General features: G+C 40.9%; 1 protein-coding gene across 1 annotated transcript in view; it reads left to right on the top strand.

Annotated features, from left to right (window-relative positions):
- Positions 1–357: 357 nt before the first annotated feature.
- Positions 358–21,496, top strand: part of NPC1 (NPC intracellular cholesterol transporter 1) — a 28,395-nt gene continuing 7,256 nt past the window's right edge. The window contains exons 1-16 of the mRNA XM_075744249.1: positions 358–662; positions 7,865–7,987; positions 9,248–9,354; positions 9,941–10,116; positions 11,027–11,194; positions 11,827–12,076; positions 13,993–14,069; positions 14,733–15,103; positions 15,486–15,712; positions 16,263–16,363; positions 17,299–17,401; positions 18,178–18,367; positions 18,773–18,955; positions 19,694–19,808; positions 20,801–20,928; positions 21,019–21,159. Of these exons, the coding sequence (XP_075600364.1) occupies positions 579–662; positions 7,865–7,987; positions 9,248–9,354; positions 9,941–10,116; positions 11,027–11,194; positions 11,827–12,076; positions 13,993–14,069; positions 14,733–15,103; positions 15,486–15,712; positions 16,263–16,363; positions 17,299–17,401; positions 18,178–18,367; positions 18,773–18,955; positions 19,694–19,808; positions 20,801–20,928; positions 21,019–21,159 (2,544 nt within the window). The 5' untranslated portion in view covers positions 358–578. The remainder of the gene's footprint in view (positions 663–7,864; positions 7,988–9,247; positions 9,355–9,940; positions 10,117–11,026; positions 11,195–11,826; positions 12,077–13,992; positions 14,070–14,732; positions 15,104–15,485; positions 15,713–16,262; positions 16,364–17,298; positions 17,402–18,177; positions 18,368–18,772; positions 18,956–19,693; positions 19,809–20,800; positions 20,929–21,018; positions 21,160–21,496) is intronic.

Genomic DNA, 21,496 nt, shown 5'->3' on the forward strand with positions numbered 1-21,496 from the left:
CGGTAATAGCACACGGGATTGTGAGACTAACGCTTGGAAATCATGAATTAGTAACTTCGAAGCAAAATTAAGACGCTTTTGTCAAAGCCTGGATTTTAAAAGCGACTTCGGTATTTACAAACTACGTGATTAACGCTTCTGCGCCTATACAAAGCCGCTGACCGGCTGCCGATGCAGCCTAGGCGGGATTCTCCATTCCAGAGCGGCACAGCTGCGCTCTGACACCGGGCTGAGCTCAGCAGAGCACACCGGCACCACCGCCCGCCGAGGCGCGGCCCGCCCGTGGCGTGAGGCGCGGCCCCGCCCCGCCGCCGGGGAGGCGGTGCCCAGGGGCGGGGCGGCGGCGGCGGTTGGCGGCGGCGCGCGGGCGCGGTCCCCCCCGCCGCTTCTCGAAGGGGCCGGTGGCGGGGCCGGTAGCACCGCCCGGCAGCACCGCCCGGCCTGGCGAGGGCGGCCCTTCCGGACCTGCGCGGGCGCGGCTGTCTGTCCCCGTCTCCTCCTGCCGCCTCTCTTTCACCGCTTTCTCGGTGCTGCGGCCGAGAGCCCTGCCGGCCCCCCGTGCCCCTGCCCTCGCCGCCATGGGGAGCCCGCAAGGCAGCCCCGGGCAGGGCGGCCTCGGCCTGCTCGTCCTCTTCTTTCTTCTGCTTCTGTCGCCTGTGCGGGTGAGTCCCTCCCGGGGAGAGCGCCGTGGGGCGGCCGTGCCTGCGGTGGGGGAGGCCGGGCCTCCTGGCAGCGTCGGGAGGACAGGGAGCGGCGGGTGCCCGTCGTGGGGAGCGGGATCCCCCCGGGTGTTGCTTCAGTGCTGAGGGCAGCCGCGGCGGCTCTCCGCGCTGCCTGAAGCCGGGGATCCTTCGGGCGGGGGAAGCGGCTGTCCCGTCAGCCGCCAGGTGTAGGTTAGGCCGCTGCGCTCGGGGCGAAGCTTAGCGCGGTACCGGGGTGTCCCCTCCTTGTCCCCGGTGGGGCTCTGCCTCTCCTTTCCCTTACTCCTCCACTTGGTGCTGGGCGGGACGGAGGCGAGGGCCGGGGTGTTGCAGGGGTGCGGGACAGCCCGGTGACACAGCACGCCCGCCTGGGAGCACCTGTGGCCCGAAAACGGGCGTGCTCGGACTTAGCGAGCTTCAACTTCTGCCCAGTCCTAGTCCCCTGCTATTGCACATAGCAGCCGCTGCCCGGGATGCCGCGCTCCCGCGGTGTCCCCGGTTATGCAATGCCCTATGCATGTGAGTAGCCATGCAGTCACATGTTCGTGCAGAAGCTTGCTTATGTCCTCAGCGTCTGGTTCAGTTTGCTCAGAGTGTTTGTTATGCTAGGTGACAGCTTCCCGCAAGTAATAGGCTGTGTGTAGTAAGATCAGTTATTTATTGATGTGCCAATATTAAGACTACATGATTCTTTAAAATTAAGGACTGGAATAAGTTGGACTTCTTGATACTTTGATACAGATATCTTGATACAGAAAAAAAAATCTGTAAAATATCGTGATACTTGATACAGAAAAAAAAAAATCTGTAAAACCTTCACTCTTCTCAGTCATGTTTTATTTATGCTGTAGTCCAAGATAGGAGTGAGATATTCCACCTTCCTCTGGAGAAACAAGGAGTGTCTTGTAAGCCTTAGTGTTGGGCTTGGGTTTTTTTCCTGCTCTCACCAACTTGAAAACATACTTCCTAGGTCAAGTTTTATGCTTAACTCTTTTTAAATTCACAAGTTTATCATCTTGTGTGTTCTCCTCTTCTTGTATCCTCTTCAAATGACCTTTAAAGAGCTTCATCAGGAAACTAGGAATTCATTCTTCTATTACTACTGGAGAAACTGATTATTTAGTAATGACTTGTGATCTCCAGGTGCATAGGTAATGGACTTCACACCTTACCAACACTCCTTTATGTAATGTTTCTGGAGGGAGATACCATCTTGTGGCAATGAGGTGTGTTCTAGGCTAGTAAGGAAATGACAAGATGCTTTCCTTTAGGTGACAGTAGGATACCGAACTAGAGGAGCTTGAAAAAAGTTCCACTAAGATTTAGGGGATTCTTGTAGAGGATGTGGCCTTATGATCCATAAGAAGTAAACATTGCAAAATTAGTGTAACCATGCAGATTTCAGTTTTGTAATATAAGGAGGCAACATTTTTCTGGTTGTTAACTCTTATTTACAGCCTAACATGCCACAGAGGGGACCTTGATATCTTTTAAAGAGAAGCTGGTCCTTCAGTTAGATTGAGCCTATATAGAGTTGGATGCTTGCAGGAGAGAAGCATTGTGAAAGTGAACTTGTTCTTTCCCTCAAGTACACTGGTAGCATAACGTTTTTGTGCTTTCAGTTGTGGTGTGAATAAACCAAAGTGCCATGTGTCATGCTGCTGCTTTTTGAAGAAGTCAGTGGACTAGAGTGACATTTTAGTTTGCAGTCCTTCCATTACGTATGCTTTCACAATGAACTTGAAGTGGTCAGCCTGCATAGGATGTATCTTTCACTCTGAACAGTGCATGGTACAGGACTTGTGCCAGCTAATCTGTTACTAGTTGATAGTTAACTACCTATTTATACCATGTAAGAACTACATTGAAAATCTTGGCTCCTTTAGTCCTGTTTCTGAATGTGGACTTACATGAGGATGAAGTCTTCAAACTGTTCCTCTTAATATCCTAATACACTGGATGGCATCTTGTGTTCTTAATGGCAGCTGTTTCAATTGATCCTTGTATAATTATACTAAAACACAGACTATCAAATTAGTGACTAAGTGAGGCTGGACACAGGTTTCCTATCAGCAACTGGGATCCCAAGCTGTAGGATGTATTTGAGTTTGAAATCCTGTGGGAAGATGTTAATGGCAGGTGCTGCTCTGTCTCAAACTTGCCGAGTGACCTGCAGTGTGGTGTTACCTGGCCTTGGGCATGAAGTTCTGAAATGCCTGTGTGGCGCAGCTTGCTTGGCAGGGATGGCAATGTCGCTTCAGAGCAAGACAGTAACCGCTTTACTTAAGTTACGTCCGGGAAAATCAGGAGGGACTTGTTCATAGTCTTTCTGCATGGGAAGTGAGGAAGCCTTCTTAGAAGGGGAGAGGGAGCTGAAGGGAATGACTGATAGAATTGAGTAGTACTTTGCTGGGTAGTAGACAAAACAATCTAAGTGTTGTGCAGTATTATTACTATTCCCTTGCAGGACATCAGGTGTTTTGGTGCAGATGGCCTTAGTTGCAGACAGCTGCTAGTTAGGGCCCTGTGCTTTCTGACCATGCATGCAGTGTGTATCTTCCCAATAAGTCACTGTCAGCTAACATCAGCTTGCTCCCACAGATACTGAACTATTACCATTATTGCAACTTTCTCTTCCTGCTTGACCTTGACTTTCCTGTGACATGTGAAGTGTGCTTGGATAACTCCAGAACTGGGGCTCTGCTTTGCTTGACTAGGAGTAGCTAGTGATTTTTTTTTTTTCTGTCTGAAAGGGAACAGTCCCTTACTTATGAGCAAAGGAACAAGAGGAGTTTGGCAGACAGCTTGTCTCCGAATTGGCTGTCTCTGAACAAGTTACTGAAAGAGACAAAGTAAGAGTAAGAATTAAACCTGTACAGTTTCTTTTAGTTCATGGACCCCCTCCTCTCATAGGGAGGGGGCTGTGAGGTGCAACTTCTGGGGCAGATCTGCAAACTTGACCTGGTCACTTGTTTCCATAAATCAGTCTTGCCATTTGTTAAGGGTATTGTGGTAATTGTGTTTCCCTAGAACTCAATTTCTCAACCTAGTGGGCAGTACCAGCTATTAAGTGTGATGTGGACTAGATATTGGGGGGTGGTGGAGGGGGAGGGGAGTAAGTATGCTGTTTCTTGGAATCTTTCTTCTTGCCCCACAAGATCCCAGATGTACCATCCTAGATGAAGGAAGGGGAAACAGCTGTATCTGATGTGGTTGCCTTTTCCATACATTAGTAATCTTAATCTGGAGAGCCAAACAATGTTCGCTTGTCATCTGATATTTGCAAGACTACAAATAGTTGCTGTTTCTGTATACAACATCATCATTGTTCTTTGTCTGCTTAGCAGCTACATATTCATTGTTGGTGATGGCTAATGTTGCTGGGAGTGTTGAATATTATTGATTTGTTCCAACTTGCAGTTGAAGAAACTTGGACTGAAGTAAATGTGTTTATGATCTGTTGGAGCACTAGTGTTATTACAAACAAATGATAATGTCTGGGAACTAGAAAGCTGTAACGGAATGTTACTAGAAACTAGAAAGCTTTGTAGAATGTTAATAGTCATGAAATGCCCATACTTGCTTGTGTACAAGTTCTTTATTAGGGTTCCTGGAGCTTTGACCTGAGGTGAAGTTTCTCTTCAAACAGAATAAGCCTACCAGAAGTATGAATACACTTTTCTGAACTCTGGGGATGTACGGAAGGCTAGTGTTAGTGTACTGCCAGATGGTTTCTAAGCTGTGCTGGGGGCAGGAGGGAACAGCCTTAATCTAAGGTTATGTTGCTATTGCTTTGTAAAGTACTTAAATATGGAGCACTTAGTAATGTGCTAACACTGACATGAAAACTCAACCCTGTGTTAGTCTTATGGAGTATCTTGCCTTGTTTAGAAGGCAGTTGGGTTCAACACAGCATTTCTCTTTTAATTTGGGGGCTAGGAAGGCTTTCACCCTTTGAGAAAGGTTATTTTTCACCCAAATCTTAAGTGACTTGAAAGTCTGACTCTGCAAGCAGTAGCTTTGGTAACTATGACTTCTTTACAACCACACTTACTCATCCCTATCTCTTCCTACCACTGCAGGAATGTTCTTCTGAAAGAATAGAAAGAGCAAAGTACTTGTCTTACTCTGTAACTTAATCTAGCTTTTACTAGAGGGTTTTTGAGGGAAGAACTTCCAGCTATATCTTATCAGTGGTAGTGGAGTAGTTACTTAGTTACTTGTAGAATCACTGAATACTGCCTGAACCCTAGGAGACCAGCCCTCTCCCATTTTTTGTGGCTGACTCAGCGATGAGCATGCCATTATTGACTCCTTAATGTCTGAGAGCAATGTTGGTGACTTCAGGCTTCTGGCTTTGAATGATTTAGTGTTTTTTAGGCTTATTGACTTGCTTCAACCACTGAAAATCAAGGATCATCAAAGCTTTGTTCAGGGAACAAATTCAGAGTTTTGAGTGAGATCCTGCTAGGTCATGGCATAAATGCCTAATCTTAGATTGTTTCTGAAATTTAATTCTTGGTGTTAATATTGCAATAGAGTATTCAAACTTGCAGTTCTAGGTCCAAGTGCTCTGGTAGTAGTTAAAAGTAACTGATCTGTACAGCTCTTTTAAACAGGCTGAAAGTTTGAGTGACAAACACTGGGTTTTGCATTGTAGGTTTTATCAATGTGGAACTTCAGTAATATGGTTCTAAATTCCTTATTCGTATTGCAAGTGTAAGCTAACACTTGGCTGAAACACCTCATCTTGCTTTATTTTCTTGTGTGTTTAGCTGAATACTTTTTGGTGCATGATAGTGTCATTTGCAAGTAAGCTGGTTTATGTTCTGTCCTGAAAATGATGGCAAAAAGCCTTGTAGGTAAATTTATGGGCATAACACAGCTTGTATTTTATTTTGTGTCTGTGTAGTTATAACCAAGGAAGTGTTACCTTGAAATACAGATAACATTTTTAAAACAATAGAACTATCAGTCTGTCTGATGTGGTAGCTGAAATTTACTTTAAGTTTTTTCCATGCAAGAAGTGCCCTGGGAAGTTTTTTGTAACTAGTAACAAAAATTGCTAGTTTTACCACACTTCCTACTCTGGAGGAAGCTATGCTTTTCTGAAGAGAGTAGGTTGATAACTTTGCGGGATTTAAAAATTGAAGTGTTAGAAAACAAGACTTAATGAAGCATAGAAAGTGGTTGCGTGGTTTTTTTAGAAAGCATTCATAGAAAGAATGATTACAAACTATTCTAGTCTAAACATGGAAGCTAGCCTGATATTGAACAAATACCGAATTCTGTTCTCATGGGCAGTAGCAAGCAGCTCAAAATTCTTTGCCCTTTTGCAAGAATAACAGTCAATCTGTACTTCCTCTTGAATAGATGATTAATTCACTTCTGACACTGGTACATACAAACACTAAACCATCATCTTTCCCCACTAGTAGATTGTTTGCTATTAAAACTGGGGTATCTAGATGTGAGGAAGCAGAGGTGAAGATAGTGACTTCTAAACTTGCATTAAAGAAGTGTTGACTTCTTAGATCAATTTGCATGAACAGATTTACAATGTAGTTTCTGTAGATAGTCCCCAAATTATGGGAATTTAACTTTTAGGCTTATGTTGATGTTAAACATTCAGTGTTTACAAGTGCAATCTTGAGGGATGCTTTCCAACTTGTATGTAAGAATATGGTGATACTTAGCAGCTGGTTACAGCTTTAGCTAGGAGAAATACTAGAAATACAAATGAAATAGTGATCTGGATGACTGGTACTTGAACTGACTTTTGGACCTGGCTTATAGTGAGTAACTTTGAGTTGGGCCGTGTTGCCTAGATTAAGTTAAAGAGAAAACAGTTCTAACAGTCAGGTAAATTGGTGATGGTTAGTGTCCCTGTTTTAAAAAAAATAAAAAATGCTGATGTACCTTTTGAAGAACTGTTAGTGTTGTTCAGCACAAAAATAGATGCTGTGGAGGCATTGTAATTCTGGGTAGCTCTTGGGTATTATGAATACAGCCTTTCAGGGGCCTCCTTAGTCGGTAAACAATATTATTCATGGTCAAACACAAAGCACAGCAGTCTGTCCTTGCAGTGTAAGCATATGGTGTTTCTACAAATGCTAGGTCAAAGTTGTTCAGGAGATAAAAATAGGTCAGTTATCTCTCAAACTGTACCATGCAAATTTCTGATCAGAGCTGGCAGAAGTGTAATAAATATTTGTTCAGTCTGTTTTCTGTTTGCAGCCCAGGTGCATAGGAAAACCTTGAAGCTGTCTTAAAGATTTTGCTGTAAATAGCTTGTTATTGCATTAAATGTTTTAATTTTCAGAATAAATATTTTGGTTTAGCATTTCAGATGTTCAGTGGTACTGACACTGAGACAAAAATATAAGGCTTGCAAGGTGCCATTGTTTTTTCAGTTTCCTTCATTTTGTGCACATAATAAAGAACAAATTTCTGAATTTTTCAACAGTCCCTTAAATAAAAACATCTTTAAATGAGACTTGAAGCTTTTCTCTCTTTACTTAGCACTGTAAGCCCATTTAAATGTGGCATGCTTAGTCTTGAAAGTGGTGGAGAGCGTCCTTTGAGATCGTGAAAATATATGGTGTTCTATGGTAAGTGCAGAGCTGTGAGGATACTGAAGCAGAACTTTTTTTATGCTGCTGCTTCCTCAAAATCAGTAAGTGGCTGAGTTTGCAAGGATTAAAAGGTGGTAGGAGGAACTGCATGTAAGCAATGCACTTTTCTCCATGTACACTGACTCATGTGCTGTAAAGTGACAGTTTTAACCCGCTGATCATGTGCATGGTGTTGCATAAACAAATTATTTTCTACATCACCTTATGTTTGGAGATACTTAAAGTATTGATTTAGGTATTTCTTAAGTAACTCTTATACTTTGTCTTAACTGTAGATAGTGTGCTTCCTGTTTCTAGGCTGGGCAAGGAAGGGTGGGGAGCTGAGCTGGAGATAGTGATGTGCACCCTGTCAAAAAACCATGCTTTCATTAATGGGTGTTTTATGTTGGACATGCTGATGTTTAAATTTGCAGGAAGCTACCTAATCTGGATTGTAAATGATTTTTTGAATAGTTGCACATAAACTCTCCAATAGCTGAGGAATTTGGCAGCTATTCCTTGCAGTTAATCAGTTCTCGTGTTGATTAGGTACTTCCACAATTGTGTGTCTGGTATGGAGAATGTGGAGTTGCTTCTGGAGACAAGAGATACAACTGTGCTTATGATGGACCACCAATAGCACTACCAGAGGATGGCTATGACTTAATGCAGGTGAGCTTCTTTTGGAGGTCTGCTGCTAAAAAATAATTCTACACTTTAGAGTTCTGTGTGGATTCTGTTGGACCTGTGCTATGACCTTTAGCTTTCTCATCCTAACGTGATGAGAGAGTGATAGATTATCTCTGATTTCTCAGGTATAGCTGGTTCCCCCAACTGTGTGAAGGTAATATACCTCCAGTTTCTGTTCAGAGATATGAGGTGTCTCCAAAACATGTGATTACAGGCTTTCACAAACATAACCTTAAATATAGAACTGGTTTACTTTCCTGTTTATTTTCCTCACTGGTTTGAGCTCTCTGTAGTCAGACTAGGTTTTTTTAGGACTCTTCCAAACTATGACACATTCTGTGGTTATGCCCTTCTGATCTCTAAAGGACAAGACTACTACGTTTTCCATCAGATGATCATTCCCGGTTCTTCCTTAAATAGGAATGCAGTAACTGACCCTCATTCAAATGGAGCAAACTTGAACAAAGTTCTGTCTCCTTAGCTGTACCTAGTATGAGACCATATTTCCTTATCTGGGCTTTAGCTGTCAAAATGAACAAAACAGCAGTCAAAGCAGAATTTATGCATTTGATGCACAATATAGGATGATAATGCCAGACTTGCCTTCTGGTAGATGCTAGCTCAAAGTTTTTGAGTATGAAATAGCTGTAGAGTTAAACAATGGTTTGGCTGGTGGCAAGTGACTTAAATATGTAGGTGAGCTAACTATTATTTTATACTGTTTCTGAAGACTTAATGTACAGTTCCTGTATGTTGCTCTCAGTTATTCTTGTATTAAATGCATTTGTCTTCTATAAACTGAACATGAAATAGCTCTTCCAGATAATAAATGATTTCGTGGATAGTGGCTTGCCTTCTGAGACTTCAGAATCTGATACTATCCAGAAGGTATACTGGAGGATAAGCTGCAAGAATACTTTTAACTTGGATAAACATGTGTTGTCCTCTCACCAATAGAGTCTCAAATACCATTATCATTCTATATATAGACCCTGGTGACTAAAGATCATCTGAAGGAGCTTCTTAAAAGGAAGTGATGCCTTGAATAAAAGAAGTGATTCTTTTCCCTATCCTCTAAAGAATCTTATTGGCCAGACTGATATTTCTTTCTATGTATCTCCCACAGCAACAGCTAGTGTCTTCTGAAATATGTTGAAGCAGAATCCATAACTAATGAGTTCTGAAGTCTTAAACATGCTTTTTTCTTTCTTTCCCCTGATCTTAATACTGCTTTTATTGAAGGAACTCTGTCCAGGTTTATTCTTCAGCAATGTTAGCACTTGCTGTGATGTTCGTCAGCTTCAGACTTTGAAAAACAATTTGCAGCTACCTCTGCAGTTTCTCTCCAGGTATGCTAATGAATGGCAAAGTGACTAGAGCTTTGTAAGATAATAAGAAAGCACATTAAGACTCTTCTGGTCAAGTAGACTGTAGAAAAGGTGGTCATTTAATTTGAAGGCTTATTGGAGCAAGCTCTTGGAGATACTTCCTCATCCATATCAGGATGCTTTGATTTCATGAAAACTGCTTGCAGTCTGGATTGTGTTAGTTGGTAGAATAAACATTACCTTAGTTTGTCTCAAACTACTGTATTTGTAACAAAGCCTTCAAAAGAGTGTGACATAAAGTACTGTTAGGTCGTCTTGTTCTAACAGAAGTCTTCCTGCTAGCAGCAGTTGAGTTTTCTGTCAAATTCTGCCTATATCTGCTATTTGAGGTAGGCAATTTTGCTAGTGAATGGTGTTGATGCTACTCATGAGTAAGCAATTTTAAGCACCAACTAATGTTGCATTGCTGATTAAAAATTTGTGGAACTTAAATACTTTGTTCTGTCACTCTGAACAGAATGCTTATGCTTGCTGTGTAGGTCAAATCAGATATGCCTTGCATCTTTACCTCTTAATCTGAATACTGTTCATTGACTTTCCTACCCAGATGTCCGTCGTGTTTTTACAACTTGATTAACCTCTTCTGTGAACTGACTTGCAGTCCAAATCAGTCTGACTTTTTGAATGTTACAAGCACCATACCTTATTATGATCCAATTTTAAAAGAGTACAAAAGAAGCATTACGGAACTGCAATACTTTGTTGGAGAACGCTTTGCAAATGGTGAGTAAACAGTGTGTTAATATACTTTAGGCTTTTGTCAAGGTAACAAGACCAATGCTTTCTCAGGAAGAACTGGGAGGGGGAAACATCTTTTTGACTGTCTTTTGAAGTTTGAGACCTCAAATAGGCACCAGTAGGTTCCCCCTTGACACTGCTGGAACACTAACTTCTGCCTGGGTAGGAGACATTACACTGACGCTGTTAAGTGTTTTTGAAGACTCAGCTGAGACTGGACATCTATACAAATGGCTAATAGCTGATAACCCTGATGGCAAAATCTTTGTTTTTCTGAAGTTAGTCGAACGCTCAATGTCCAAAGCCTACCTGATATTGAAACTGTCTAGCAAGTATGATAGTGAAGTTTGAACACAGCATGCTACAATGGTTTTCTGAGAGGCACTTGCTCCTCTTGAAATGGACTGTTCTAGTCCTTTGTCAAATACAAATATTTTGTCCAAAACCAAACAAGTCTGGGTTGTATTTGGGTTTTATAGCAAGCCTGAAGCATTAATTCAGTCTTCGTATACTTCACGCAGTGGCCTTTAATCAAGTTATGAGACACTTGAAAGTCATATATGGCCTACAGGTAAAGAGTACCTTAAATATTTGTTATAACTTTCCCTGAAAGGAACTTTACTGCTTGAGTGGGAACAGTACTTAATATTCTAGGTTCTAGCATAATGCAGATTCAGGTGGCCTACTCGGAGTAAGATAGTTGTAACAAAGCATTGCAATCTTGAATACTATAAATGCAACCAAAAGCATTATTTCACTATTTTAAGATGTTTCCTCTTGAAAGCTATAAGCATGTTCTTTGAACTTGGTGAGGCTGTAATTGTTGGAAATACTTGGAATGCTCACTTAACAACACTGGTTTAATGACTCTTCTGTCTTCATGCACTCTTCCTAGCAATGTATAATGCCTGTAAAGATGTGGAGGCTCCATCAAGTAATGTTAAAGCACTGGGGCTGCTGTGTGGGAAGGATGTCAAGGACTGCAATGCAACCAACTGGATTGAGTACATGTTTAGTAAAGACAATGGACAAACTCCTTTCAGCATTATTCCTATCTTTTCAGGTAAGGAACGGAATAGTCTTTACCTTTGAAGCTTCTGACAAAGGCTGTGTGCTATAGCTGGTATACTAACTTGTTAAACAGCTGCTCAGCAATGAATGTCTGCAGTCAGAGGCTTTCAAAGCGTTGTAAGATAAACTGATTATCTCTTCATTTCTGCTTGCAAGTCATACTTTGGGCTTGTTTTGTATGCAGCTTCTTGCTGTGTAGATCTCTAAAACTCATTAAGGGATGGACTGAGCTTAGGCGACTGGATAGCTCGTATTCCTTGGGAAACTAGGGCAGTACCCTGATCCTTTAGGATTTTTTTAAGGAAATTGTTACACATCTCACAATCTGAACAGATGAGGGGAGTGACAAATCATTGCTGGGATGATAAAGTGTGTGCTAATTAGTTTTACAGACTGAAGTGTTCAAAACATGACTAGTCAGTTAGTAGACAACTGTAAATAGTCAGTACCTGCTATGGAAAAGGCTGTGGCTTCTTCACTTTTAAGACCAAGAAAAGCTATTCTATATAGAGGATAGGGGCTTTCATATAAAGGGTTAACTCATTTAACTGTGAAGCTTGTGTTGTGAAGGTCTGAATTTTTACCTGGTAGTAAACTGGCTCTGCAACTTGTGATTTGTCATAGATGTTCCTGTCCATGGAATGAATCCTATGAACAATGCTACCAAAGGCTGTAATGAGTCTGTGGATGATTCGACAGGACCATGCAGCTGTCAGGACTGTTCAATTGTTTGTGGTCCAAAACCTCAACCCCCTCCACTGCCTGCTCCTTGGCTTTTGTTTGGTTTGGATGCTGTGTATGTCATCATGTGGATCTCCTACATGGGATTTCTACTCATATTTTTTGCACTAGTTTTTGGAGTCTGGTGTTACAGGTAAAGCACTCAAAATGCTCAGCTCTGAAAGTCACTTGCCTTTTCCCTGAAAACTTCATTTGCCCAGGACAGAATTCTTATGTGTTTACTTCTTCGCCCAGCCAAAAGTCATGATCTGTGGCAGATGCTTATACTTGCAGGGAGTGTTCCAACACCTAAAACCATGTGGTAGAAAGTGAGTGCAGAAGTCGGTTCAGTTGATGCGAGACTCTCATAGCATCCCTAGATACAGGATCAAATGTACAAATCTAGAACTTTCATAAGCAAGAACTTGAGTGTATGCAAAAGTCTGGGAAAAAGCATATATTTGCTTAATCTGATATTAAGCCTTTGTGATAAAGAGTAACATCTCAGTTCAACCGTATCTGTTCTTGAATGGTATGCATTAAGACACTAGAGCAGTGAACTGCCTTCGTACTCAAATGTCAAACTTCTCTGGAAGCTGTGGGGTTTTACAATGCTTAAGACTACTAAATAAACTACTAATAAACTAATACCTTAGAGAACCCATATGACTAAGTAAAAATGCAATCCTGTTCTCTTCCTGAAATCACTTGTTCCTTAAACAATAATTGGAATGAGCTGGAAAATTCCAATGATGGAGAAGCCTGTTTACCACATAGTAATAGAGGCTTTAATGAAATGCTTCTGACTGTTACGTGTGCAACAAAGCGTTTAACGCACTGTGCTTTTTGAGGAGATGTGGCTGAAGGGGAAAGAATCACTAAAAGTTTGACTTAAAGATAATGGGATTGTAGGAACTCAATTCAGGATCAGTGGGAGAGAGCAAGATCTAGTATTGGCAGTCACATGCAATCACAGCATAGTTTTCCTGCAGACTAATACTTGTAACAGAACAGTTACTACCCTATTGCAAATTAAGTGGTGAATACTTTTCCTTAGTGTCCTGGTTTGAAAACACAAAAGCTGAGCTTCCAGTAACTATAGCATTTTTGTAATGGCAGCAAGCCAGCTTCTCTGTGCTTTGTGATACTCACTAGTAAAGTGCATAAGTAACTAGCTGTAAATGCTTTGGTGTGGGTGTGCTAGCAATCCAGAGCAGTGGAAACCTATTAACTTTTCTTAATAGCATTTTCCAGGGGCTTACACTATCTAATAACCTTAAGTATGGTGGTACTTTCCAGTGCAACTTTAATATTGTTCAGTTATGATCAGGAATCTGAAACTGCAGTATAATAAGAACTAAATCTGTGTGGAAGAGGATAGTGAGTACATCAAACTTATGACATGCTCAGTGGCCTTATCTTACTGTGCAACATGCATAGTAAACTATGTGAAACAGTAAGGGTGTTTGAGAAGTCTGTTTCATAGCCCAAAACCTCCTGCCATAATTGGAGGTCTGATTAGATTACCATGAGAAAGCTGTTGAACTCATCTCCTGCTCTGGGTATCAGGAATGAGTATAAGCAATATAGGTCTATCATAAGTGTTCTGTGCTATAACATGCCTGTCTTCAGGACAGGAAGAAAGTACTGTACTTCCTCTTTTCCTCACTTCCCCATTTCTTCAGGATAAGTAGATGCAACTTAAGCAGTTTGACTAATGAAGTCAAATATTTCTAATGTAGAAATTTCTTGCGGATCTTACCACTCTAAGTTATGATCATGTTTAAAGAGTTTCTCTGTGCTGTTAATACTGCTGATCTTCTTAAATGCATAAAGAATGCGTGCTTGATCCAAGCTGGAAAAGTTTAGACAGTTGCCACGGCTCTAAGTTGTTCCAAAGGATCATAAAGCTGGAGAATGCTGTTCTTGAGTGGATGGGTGTACATGTTGCTTATAGATTCTGGAGGAGTCAAATATCAAATTTATTACTAGCATTGGACTCTATTACTGTACAAACCCCGGAAGTTATCTTATGGGGGGAGCAGGGTAACATAACTTTTTGTCTTGCAGGAGACGGCACTTTGTCTCAGAGTACACACCAATTGACAGCAATATAGCCTTTTCTGTGAATTCCCATCGTGACAATGGTATGTCTTGGATAAGAGTAGTAGATTGATTAGAAACTCTGCTTAAATACATCCCCTTCCTGTGGATAGCCTCTGGAATTTTAGCTTTGTTAGGCCATATAACCCATTCTTACAGGGTTTTATTTCAGTCTTTTAGCCAGTATCTCTCTTTTTAGAGTAGTACTTAACCCTGTTTTGCTGGATGCTGAAAGCCCTGGTTGCACAGTTTATGGGTCTAGCTATATCCTAAGAAGTTCTGGAGTGCTTTGCAGCTGGGGGCAAAGGGAGCAACACGATGCTAAAATCAATTTGATCATGTTCTGCCCCATCCTTGTATCCATTCAAAGCATGCTATGAAAGAACTGTAGTTTAAGTTCTGTAGCAGCTAAGGTAGCTCATTTTAATGCTTATGTATCTTTTAGCTGCTTCCTGCTTTTTTCACCATGCCTACTACTGCCAAAGACAATTCTGCGTTAGAAGGTGGAGTGTTAGGTACAAGCTGGTTTCTGTCCCCTTGACCTCAGTCAAGGATTGGTCCCTGGGTCTGACTGTCAGTGCAGACATAGCTTCTGGTGCTTACTACAAACAGAGCTAGAATAAAATTTCATCTTTCCTAGTGGACTTCAAGAAAATGCTGCTTAACTGACTTTTCAAACACTTACTGTTTCTGCCTTGCTCTTACAGGGAAAATTAGCTGTGGTGAAAGGCTTGGCGAAAGGTTTGAGAATGGCCTGAGGATGACATTCACATCATGGGGGGCTTTCTGTGTCAGAAATCCACGTCCTGTTATCCTCTTCTCTGTGGTCTTCATTGCAATGTGCTGCTCAGGCTTTGTATATGTTAAAGCAACTACAAACCCTGTAGATCTCTGGTCAGCACCAAGCAGCCAAGCTCGCAAGGAGAAGGAGTACTTTGACACACGCTTTGGGCCTTTCTTTCGTACTGAGCAACTTATTATTCAAGCACCGAACAGCCGTCGAGACACCTATTCACCTTACCCATCAGGAGCAGATGTACCTTTTGGGCCACCACTTACCAAAGAGATTCTCCATCAGGTAAGTGGGACTTCCCAAGAGCAAAGACCTAAACATGCCTGACAGGCATACCCATATGGAGTGAGCTTCCATCTGTAACACCATGTGTCCTTCAAAGCAATCACTAGATCTTCGTATTAAAAATCCTAGTCTTACTATAAAGCTTTTTGCTGAAAACGTTGTATTTTGACCTCCTCTGTTAGAGGTAAACTTGCAAGCTGAATCCCAGTAAGTGTTCTTAGTGTGAACACAGAAATAGTAAGATGTAGTCATGTGCTTCTATTGATGTGTGCCACTGCCTTTAGAAACTTAGAGGAATATAGCATGCACTTAAGTCCTGTCTTGTAAGGGAAATGTTTTCTTGTGCTGCATTTAAACTATGGTTTGGTTGGTTTTTTTCAAGGTGCTGAATTTGCAGGATGCTATTGTCAACATAACTGCTTCTTTTGACAATGAGACTGTAATGCTGAAAGACATTTGCCTGGCTCCTCTTGCTCCCTACAACAACAACTGCACTATACTGAGTGTACTCAACTACTTTCAGAACAGTCATTCTGTTCTAGATCACAGTATTGGGGACGAGTTCTTTGTCTATGCTGACTACCACACGCACTTCTTATACTGTGTTCGGTAAGCAGTACAATCACTTGTTTTTTCAAAGTGTAGGCCGACTAGGTATTTGTCTTGCTGGCAAACAAAACTAGCTATTTCTTGCTGCCGCCCTGAACCTTTTCTTGCCCCTCTTTGAACTAGCAGCACTATGTGGAACCACAGATTAGTATAGGTTACTTGTTTTACCATGTCTTAGTGCTTTAGCAGGAGTTACACTTTAATCAGGTTTCCAGTTAAGCTGGGTTTGGTGCAGACACTGGCTCTGTTTTACCTTAAATGTGATTCAAACACATCTCAGAAGTGGAGTTCTGTAGCAGAAGACAGTTTCTAAGCTTTTGCTTCAGTTTATTGTTCAGTTGGGTAGAAGCTACTCCTTGTCTTAAAAGCTATGGAGAAGACTCCTTTAAAACAGTATTTGAATTCAAAGCAAGTGTAGCACAAGGCCAATGTATCACTAGCAGTCTTATTTCTCTCATAGTCATAACACAACAGCTTTTTACTTGTCATGTGGTGCTGTGCCTCAAGTTATCAAGCAGAAGCTAACAACTATTGCTGGTGGTCTCTTTAGGGCTCCAGCATCACTGAATGACACAAGCTTGCTTCACGATCCTTGCTTAGGAACATTTGGTGGACCTGTATTTCCATGGCTGGTGTTGGGAGGATACGATGGTAGGTGGCAAAACAGTATTGCAGTTTAAGTCTTGAGAGTACTTGTGTGCTCTCTTTGACGCTAAAGGTGCGTTCTTAATTAACACATGTTTAAATACACTCCAGAGAAACTGGAGTTTCGTTAAACTTTCAGTAAGTAAGGGTATCTTAAATACCTCTGCAGTGGATCAGTACTGAGATTGGAGGCAGATTATCCTAGAAGTGCAAAATGTAAGCAGTCTATTACTGGAACATACTTGCCCTGCTGACAAGTATGCAAATGTTCTGTCAGCTTTGGGCCTGCTGAAGGGTCTCTAGTTTCTGGAGACTAGATAAAGATGTGAAGTATCTCAAGTTGACGTGCTGGGATGTGCGTGTGTTTTGCTTTTGAGTTAGAATAAAGTTTTGTTACTGATCTGACAAAGCAGTTAAAAATAGATTAAGGTGCTCATAAAGAAAATTCTTCCATAATTATTCTGAAGCCAGAATTTTGTTCAAGCAATTTATCCAGCTAAACATAACTTGATAGATACATCAAACACAAACATACTAAAACAGCCTTTGAAGGCAAGCAGTTCTTGGTTAAACTGTAGGACTTTTGCATACTTAGATTTTACTCAAAGCAAATACAAGAGGCACAGTGTAGGAAACCACATCCTGTTTCTCAGTCGTAAGCCCTAGTTAGATTTGTTGCATGGTTAGACAAGGTGCTACTAGTTAATGTTGGGGTGCCATGAGCATGGTAAATAATGAATAACTATGTTTGAAAACACTCTGGAGTGCTTATTGGCTTCTGTTCTTATTTCAGTACTGCATTTAAGAACTCTATGTTGTTACAGATTGCTTTTAATGGAGTTGTAGGGATGGGATTGCTTTGGACAATACTCATTTTAAACTTAATTGTACCTACCTATACTGGAATGTAAGTTCCATTTACATTTTTTTCTACTCTATAGATGATAATTATAATAACGCTACAGCTCTTGTTATTACTTTTCCTGTCCACAACTACTACAATGACTCAAGAAAGCTAATGAAAGCCTTGGCATGGGAAAAAGAGTAAGTAGGCTTCCTGTATTCTGAAATGCATACCTTACTTAAAGCAGCTTTAAATGTAGATACATGAAAAACACCTGTACTGTACTGACAGTCTCTCAGAATAACTACAGGGATGTTTTGAGAGGCAGCAAAACTGGTTAAGGGCAGACTATACTGGTCATAAGACTTTTCACTTTATCTGTCATACTTCACTTGCTTTGAGGAAATAGGTTCTAGTCTTGTTAGTGACCATGTAGTCTAGTAGTACTTGCTGATAAGTAACTTCAGAAAGATTTAATGTGTTTTACTTTGGCTAGAATGCAGGTAGACTCTTCACTCTACTGGACCATTAATCACCAGTGGAAAGGTCCAGCATTATCCTGTAACTTTAATTTTTAAAAATGTCTTCCAGATGATGATCTAAAGCTTTCATCCCCTCACCATCTTGAGGAGCTGATGTTGGCTTACACAGGCCAACCGCTCTGGCTAGCAGTTCAGATAAAAACTACTGTACCAGAGCGTCTGAGACTAAGTATGAGTATAACTAGTATCTACCTGTGTCACTCTGAAGAGAACATGCAAAGTATTTCAGTATGGTGTATTTCTGGTGCTTAGAGTAGAGTGGGGATGTGTAGCCAGCACCCCTCTTCTAAAAATGAGGAACATCTCTCAAAGTACTGTCTGTCCACAGTGCACTCTTGTACCACACAGATGATTTAAATTTGCCTTCAGCAGACTTCCAAGTATGTCTAATTCAAGGTGGTTTAGCCTCTAAAGTGTGACTGACTTTTTTTCAGGTTTATTAACTTTTTGAAGAACTATGATAATCCAAACTTAACTATATCATTTTCTGCTGAACGGAGTATTGAAGATGAGATCAATCGCGAAAGCAACAGTGATATTGGTACTGTGTTGATAAGCTATATTGTAATGTTTGTGTACATCTCCGTAGCTTTGGGACATATCCAGAGCTGTAGAAGACTGCTGGTACGTGTACAGTCCTCATTGCTGTAAATACTGAAGCTACAGCTTGCTGACTAGTTTCTCTTAAAGTGGCTTAAATACTTTTGCAGAATACTCTTATTCAATCTTATCTTAAAGCATTGAGCCCTTCCTGGGCAGGAGCTAGGGGGAGCATTGTCCTTGTCATACTTGACAATTTGTGTGTGCTTCATAGCCTCAACTCAGTCTAATTTCACTTGAAATGTGCAGTTAACTTAAACTTTAAGGCTTCGAGTCTGTTCTTAACATACATCTGGATCTTAAAAAGAACCAGAAAAGCTTTCTACTAACTATGCTAAATATAAGAATATTTTTTAACCTTTGTTATAATCTTTTCTGTGTGATGATGCTGGTTTGGTTAACAGTTGTTACAATCTTTTTTTTTTTTAGGTGGATTCAAAGATCTCTCTGGGCATTGCAGGCATCCTGATTGTACTGAGCTCGGTGGCATGTTCTATAGGCATCTTCAGCTACTTTGGAATCCCGCTGACACTGATTGTGATAGAAGTAATTCCCTTTTTGGTGCTGGCTATTGGAGTGGATAACATTTTCATTATAGTCCAGACACTTCAGGTAGGTGTTCTTTCATACAGACTCTTCTAAACGTGCCTGTCATCTTTTGAAGGCTGTTAACTTGTAGCCAAAAGTCTTCTGCATTCCAGTGCTCAGCCCAGTCTGAGCAGCTCTGGGCTCTCACAGAGTATCTAGTGGTCTTGAAGAGAGCCAAGATTATAGGTATATTCCACCCCACCCCCCAAAAAAAAGTTAGAAGACCTCTGCTTTTTCTTACTGCTGATTGATATCAGGCTCATTTAACATAGTTCTTAGTCCACATACAAATCGTGTACAAATGAATAATACTTTTAATGTCCTTCTTTGGTAGCTGTAGAACTTGACTACTGTTTTGATCACTTGTAACTTTAGGGTATTGTAAGCAGTAATCATGGACTAAACTACATGCTTCTGACACTAAGTCTTAGTGGCTTATCGGCTTTTTAATTTGACAGGCTCAGTAACCCGCTGAAACTGGCACTGCCTCTGGCAAGTGTGTGGTTTGGGGTGAAGTACTCAACTTACTACTGTATTTTAACCTAAGGTTGAAGCAAGGCAACAGGGGATATTCATGCTGCTTTTGTATTAGAGAATCTCTGCTTTTTTTCATTTAACTTGGGGTAATGCAGTAAAAATGATAAAAGATAGCTTTGGATGTTTGAAAGCTGTTGGCTTTTTAAAGCAACATGAAATCACTCTCTAAATTGCATGATTCCTAATTATAATAATTATAAATAATAAATTATTGCCTTAAAACAGAGAGATGAGCGCCTTCAGGGTGAAACTCTGGATAAACAGATTGGCAGAGTCTTGGGAGATGTGGCACCCAGTATGTTTCTCTCATCTTTTTCGGAGACTGTAGCATTCTTTCTTGGTAAGACTTTCTTAATATTTTAAGATAAGAGCCTTATGTCTGCATGTTGCAAGAATAAACGTAAAATTAAAATATAAAAACAAAGCAAGAATTTGTAGAGGAAGCTTAGCTTAGTTGTTCATTGCTATAATCAAATTTAACTTGACTTCTGCTGGGGATAGGCATTGTAGTAATTTTAGAGACTGGCACAATTAAAAAGATTAATTCTGAATCTGTCAAGCTCTTCAGCTTGAAAGGCTGGAGCTTTTTACTGACTTGTGACTGAGAAGTCTACATTTGACCTTAGCAATATATTAAATGTCAGGGTGTACTAACTCCTATATGGCACTTGGTCATCTTGCCACTGCTTGGAAAAATGCCCCATGACAGGTTATATTTGAGGTTCACTCCTACAGTATGTGTTAGAGGCATACGTTATGTTGTTACTCTTCAAGTATAACTTGGCCTCCTTTCATAATGAACTTGCTTACTTGGAGCATAATTTGCCATTGATTCAACTTGCATTGAGTCGCTTCAATATTGAAGTAAGATCTTGCTTGACAGCACTCCCTAACTACCCTCTTACGCAGCCTGCACAAGACAGGTAACTTTGGAATTGAGAAATGTCTTAAAGCTAGTCACTACTTAGCGCAGCCTTAATGCTGTCAAACAAGTCAAAGACAGCAATTGTAGCCAGGCGCATATCAGCTGTTTTCTTTCCTCTGAAGAGAAAGGCTGTTTGTCCTGCTAATACTTAAATTGGATATCTGTCTAGAAAATGCTCATGTGTCTAAGAAGGGAGTGAGACACTGGAACAGGTTGCCCAGAGAGGTTGTGGATGCCCCCTCCCTGGAAGTGTTCAGGGCCAGGTTGGATGGGACTTTGGGCAACCTGGTCTAGTGGAGGGTGTCCCTGCCCATGGGAGGGGGGTTGGAACAAGATGGTCTTTGAGGTCCCTTCCAACCCAAACCATTCGGTGATTCTGATTTAACAAACTGGATCATTTTCTTCAGGGACACTGTCTACGATGCCAGCAGTTCGCACGTTCTCGCTTTTTGCTGGAATGGCTGTGCTCATAGACTTTATTCTTCAAGTCACTTGCTTTGTAAGTCTCCTGGGCTTGGATATTAAGCGTCAAGAGGTGAGTATAAATGCCCCTGTAACTGCAGTGTAATAGGGATTAGCATCTTCTGCAGAATGGTACTGAATCTGGCATTTAATCCATTTTCAGAGGAATAGACTGGATATTTTGTGTTGCATCAAAAGCAATGAAGAAATGAGCGGAGTCCAGCGTTCTGAGAGCATCTTATTTATGTTCTTCAAAAATCTGTATTCTCCATATCTGCTTAAGGATTGGATGAGACCAATAGTAGTACGTATACTGTTTTTAAAAGTAAGCAGTCATCTAAACTTGAGCAGAAGTGTAGTGAGCCTTAAGGTCTAAATACTGAAGAAAAATCTTCAACACAATGAAACAACTGAAGCTTCTAGTAATTTTGCTTTCAGCATTAGTATTGGAATAAGCTTTTGTAACTCCAAGAATATTTCTAGTAAATAGAAGCTTGACCTTGGATTATCCAAAGCCCAGATTTAAGAGCTGTATTACTGACAATCACATTACTTTAGGCGTATGTCAAAGATCAGCATATGTTGGCTCCTACACTGCATTAATCTAGAGTGTTGTTGCTGAATCCATGATTCACTTTGAG

This window comes from Balearica regulorum, chromosome 2 (genome assembly GCF_011004875.1).
Source record: "Balearica regulorum gibbericeps isolate bBalReg1 chromosome 2, bBalReg1.pri, whole genome shotgun sequence".
NCBI lineage: Eukaryota > Metazoa > Chordata > Aves > Gruiformes > Gruidae > Balearica > Balearica regulorum.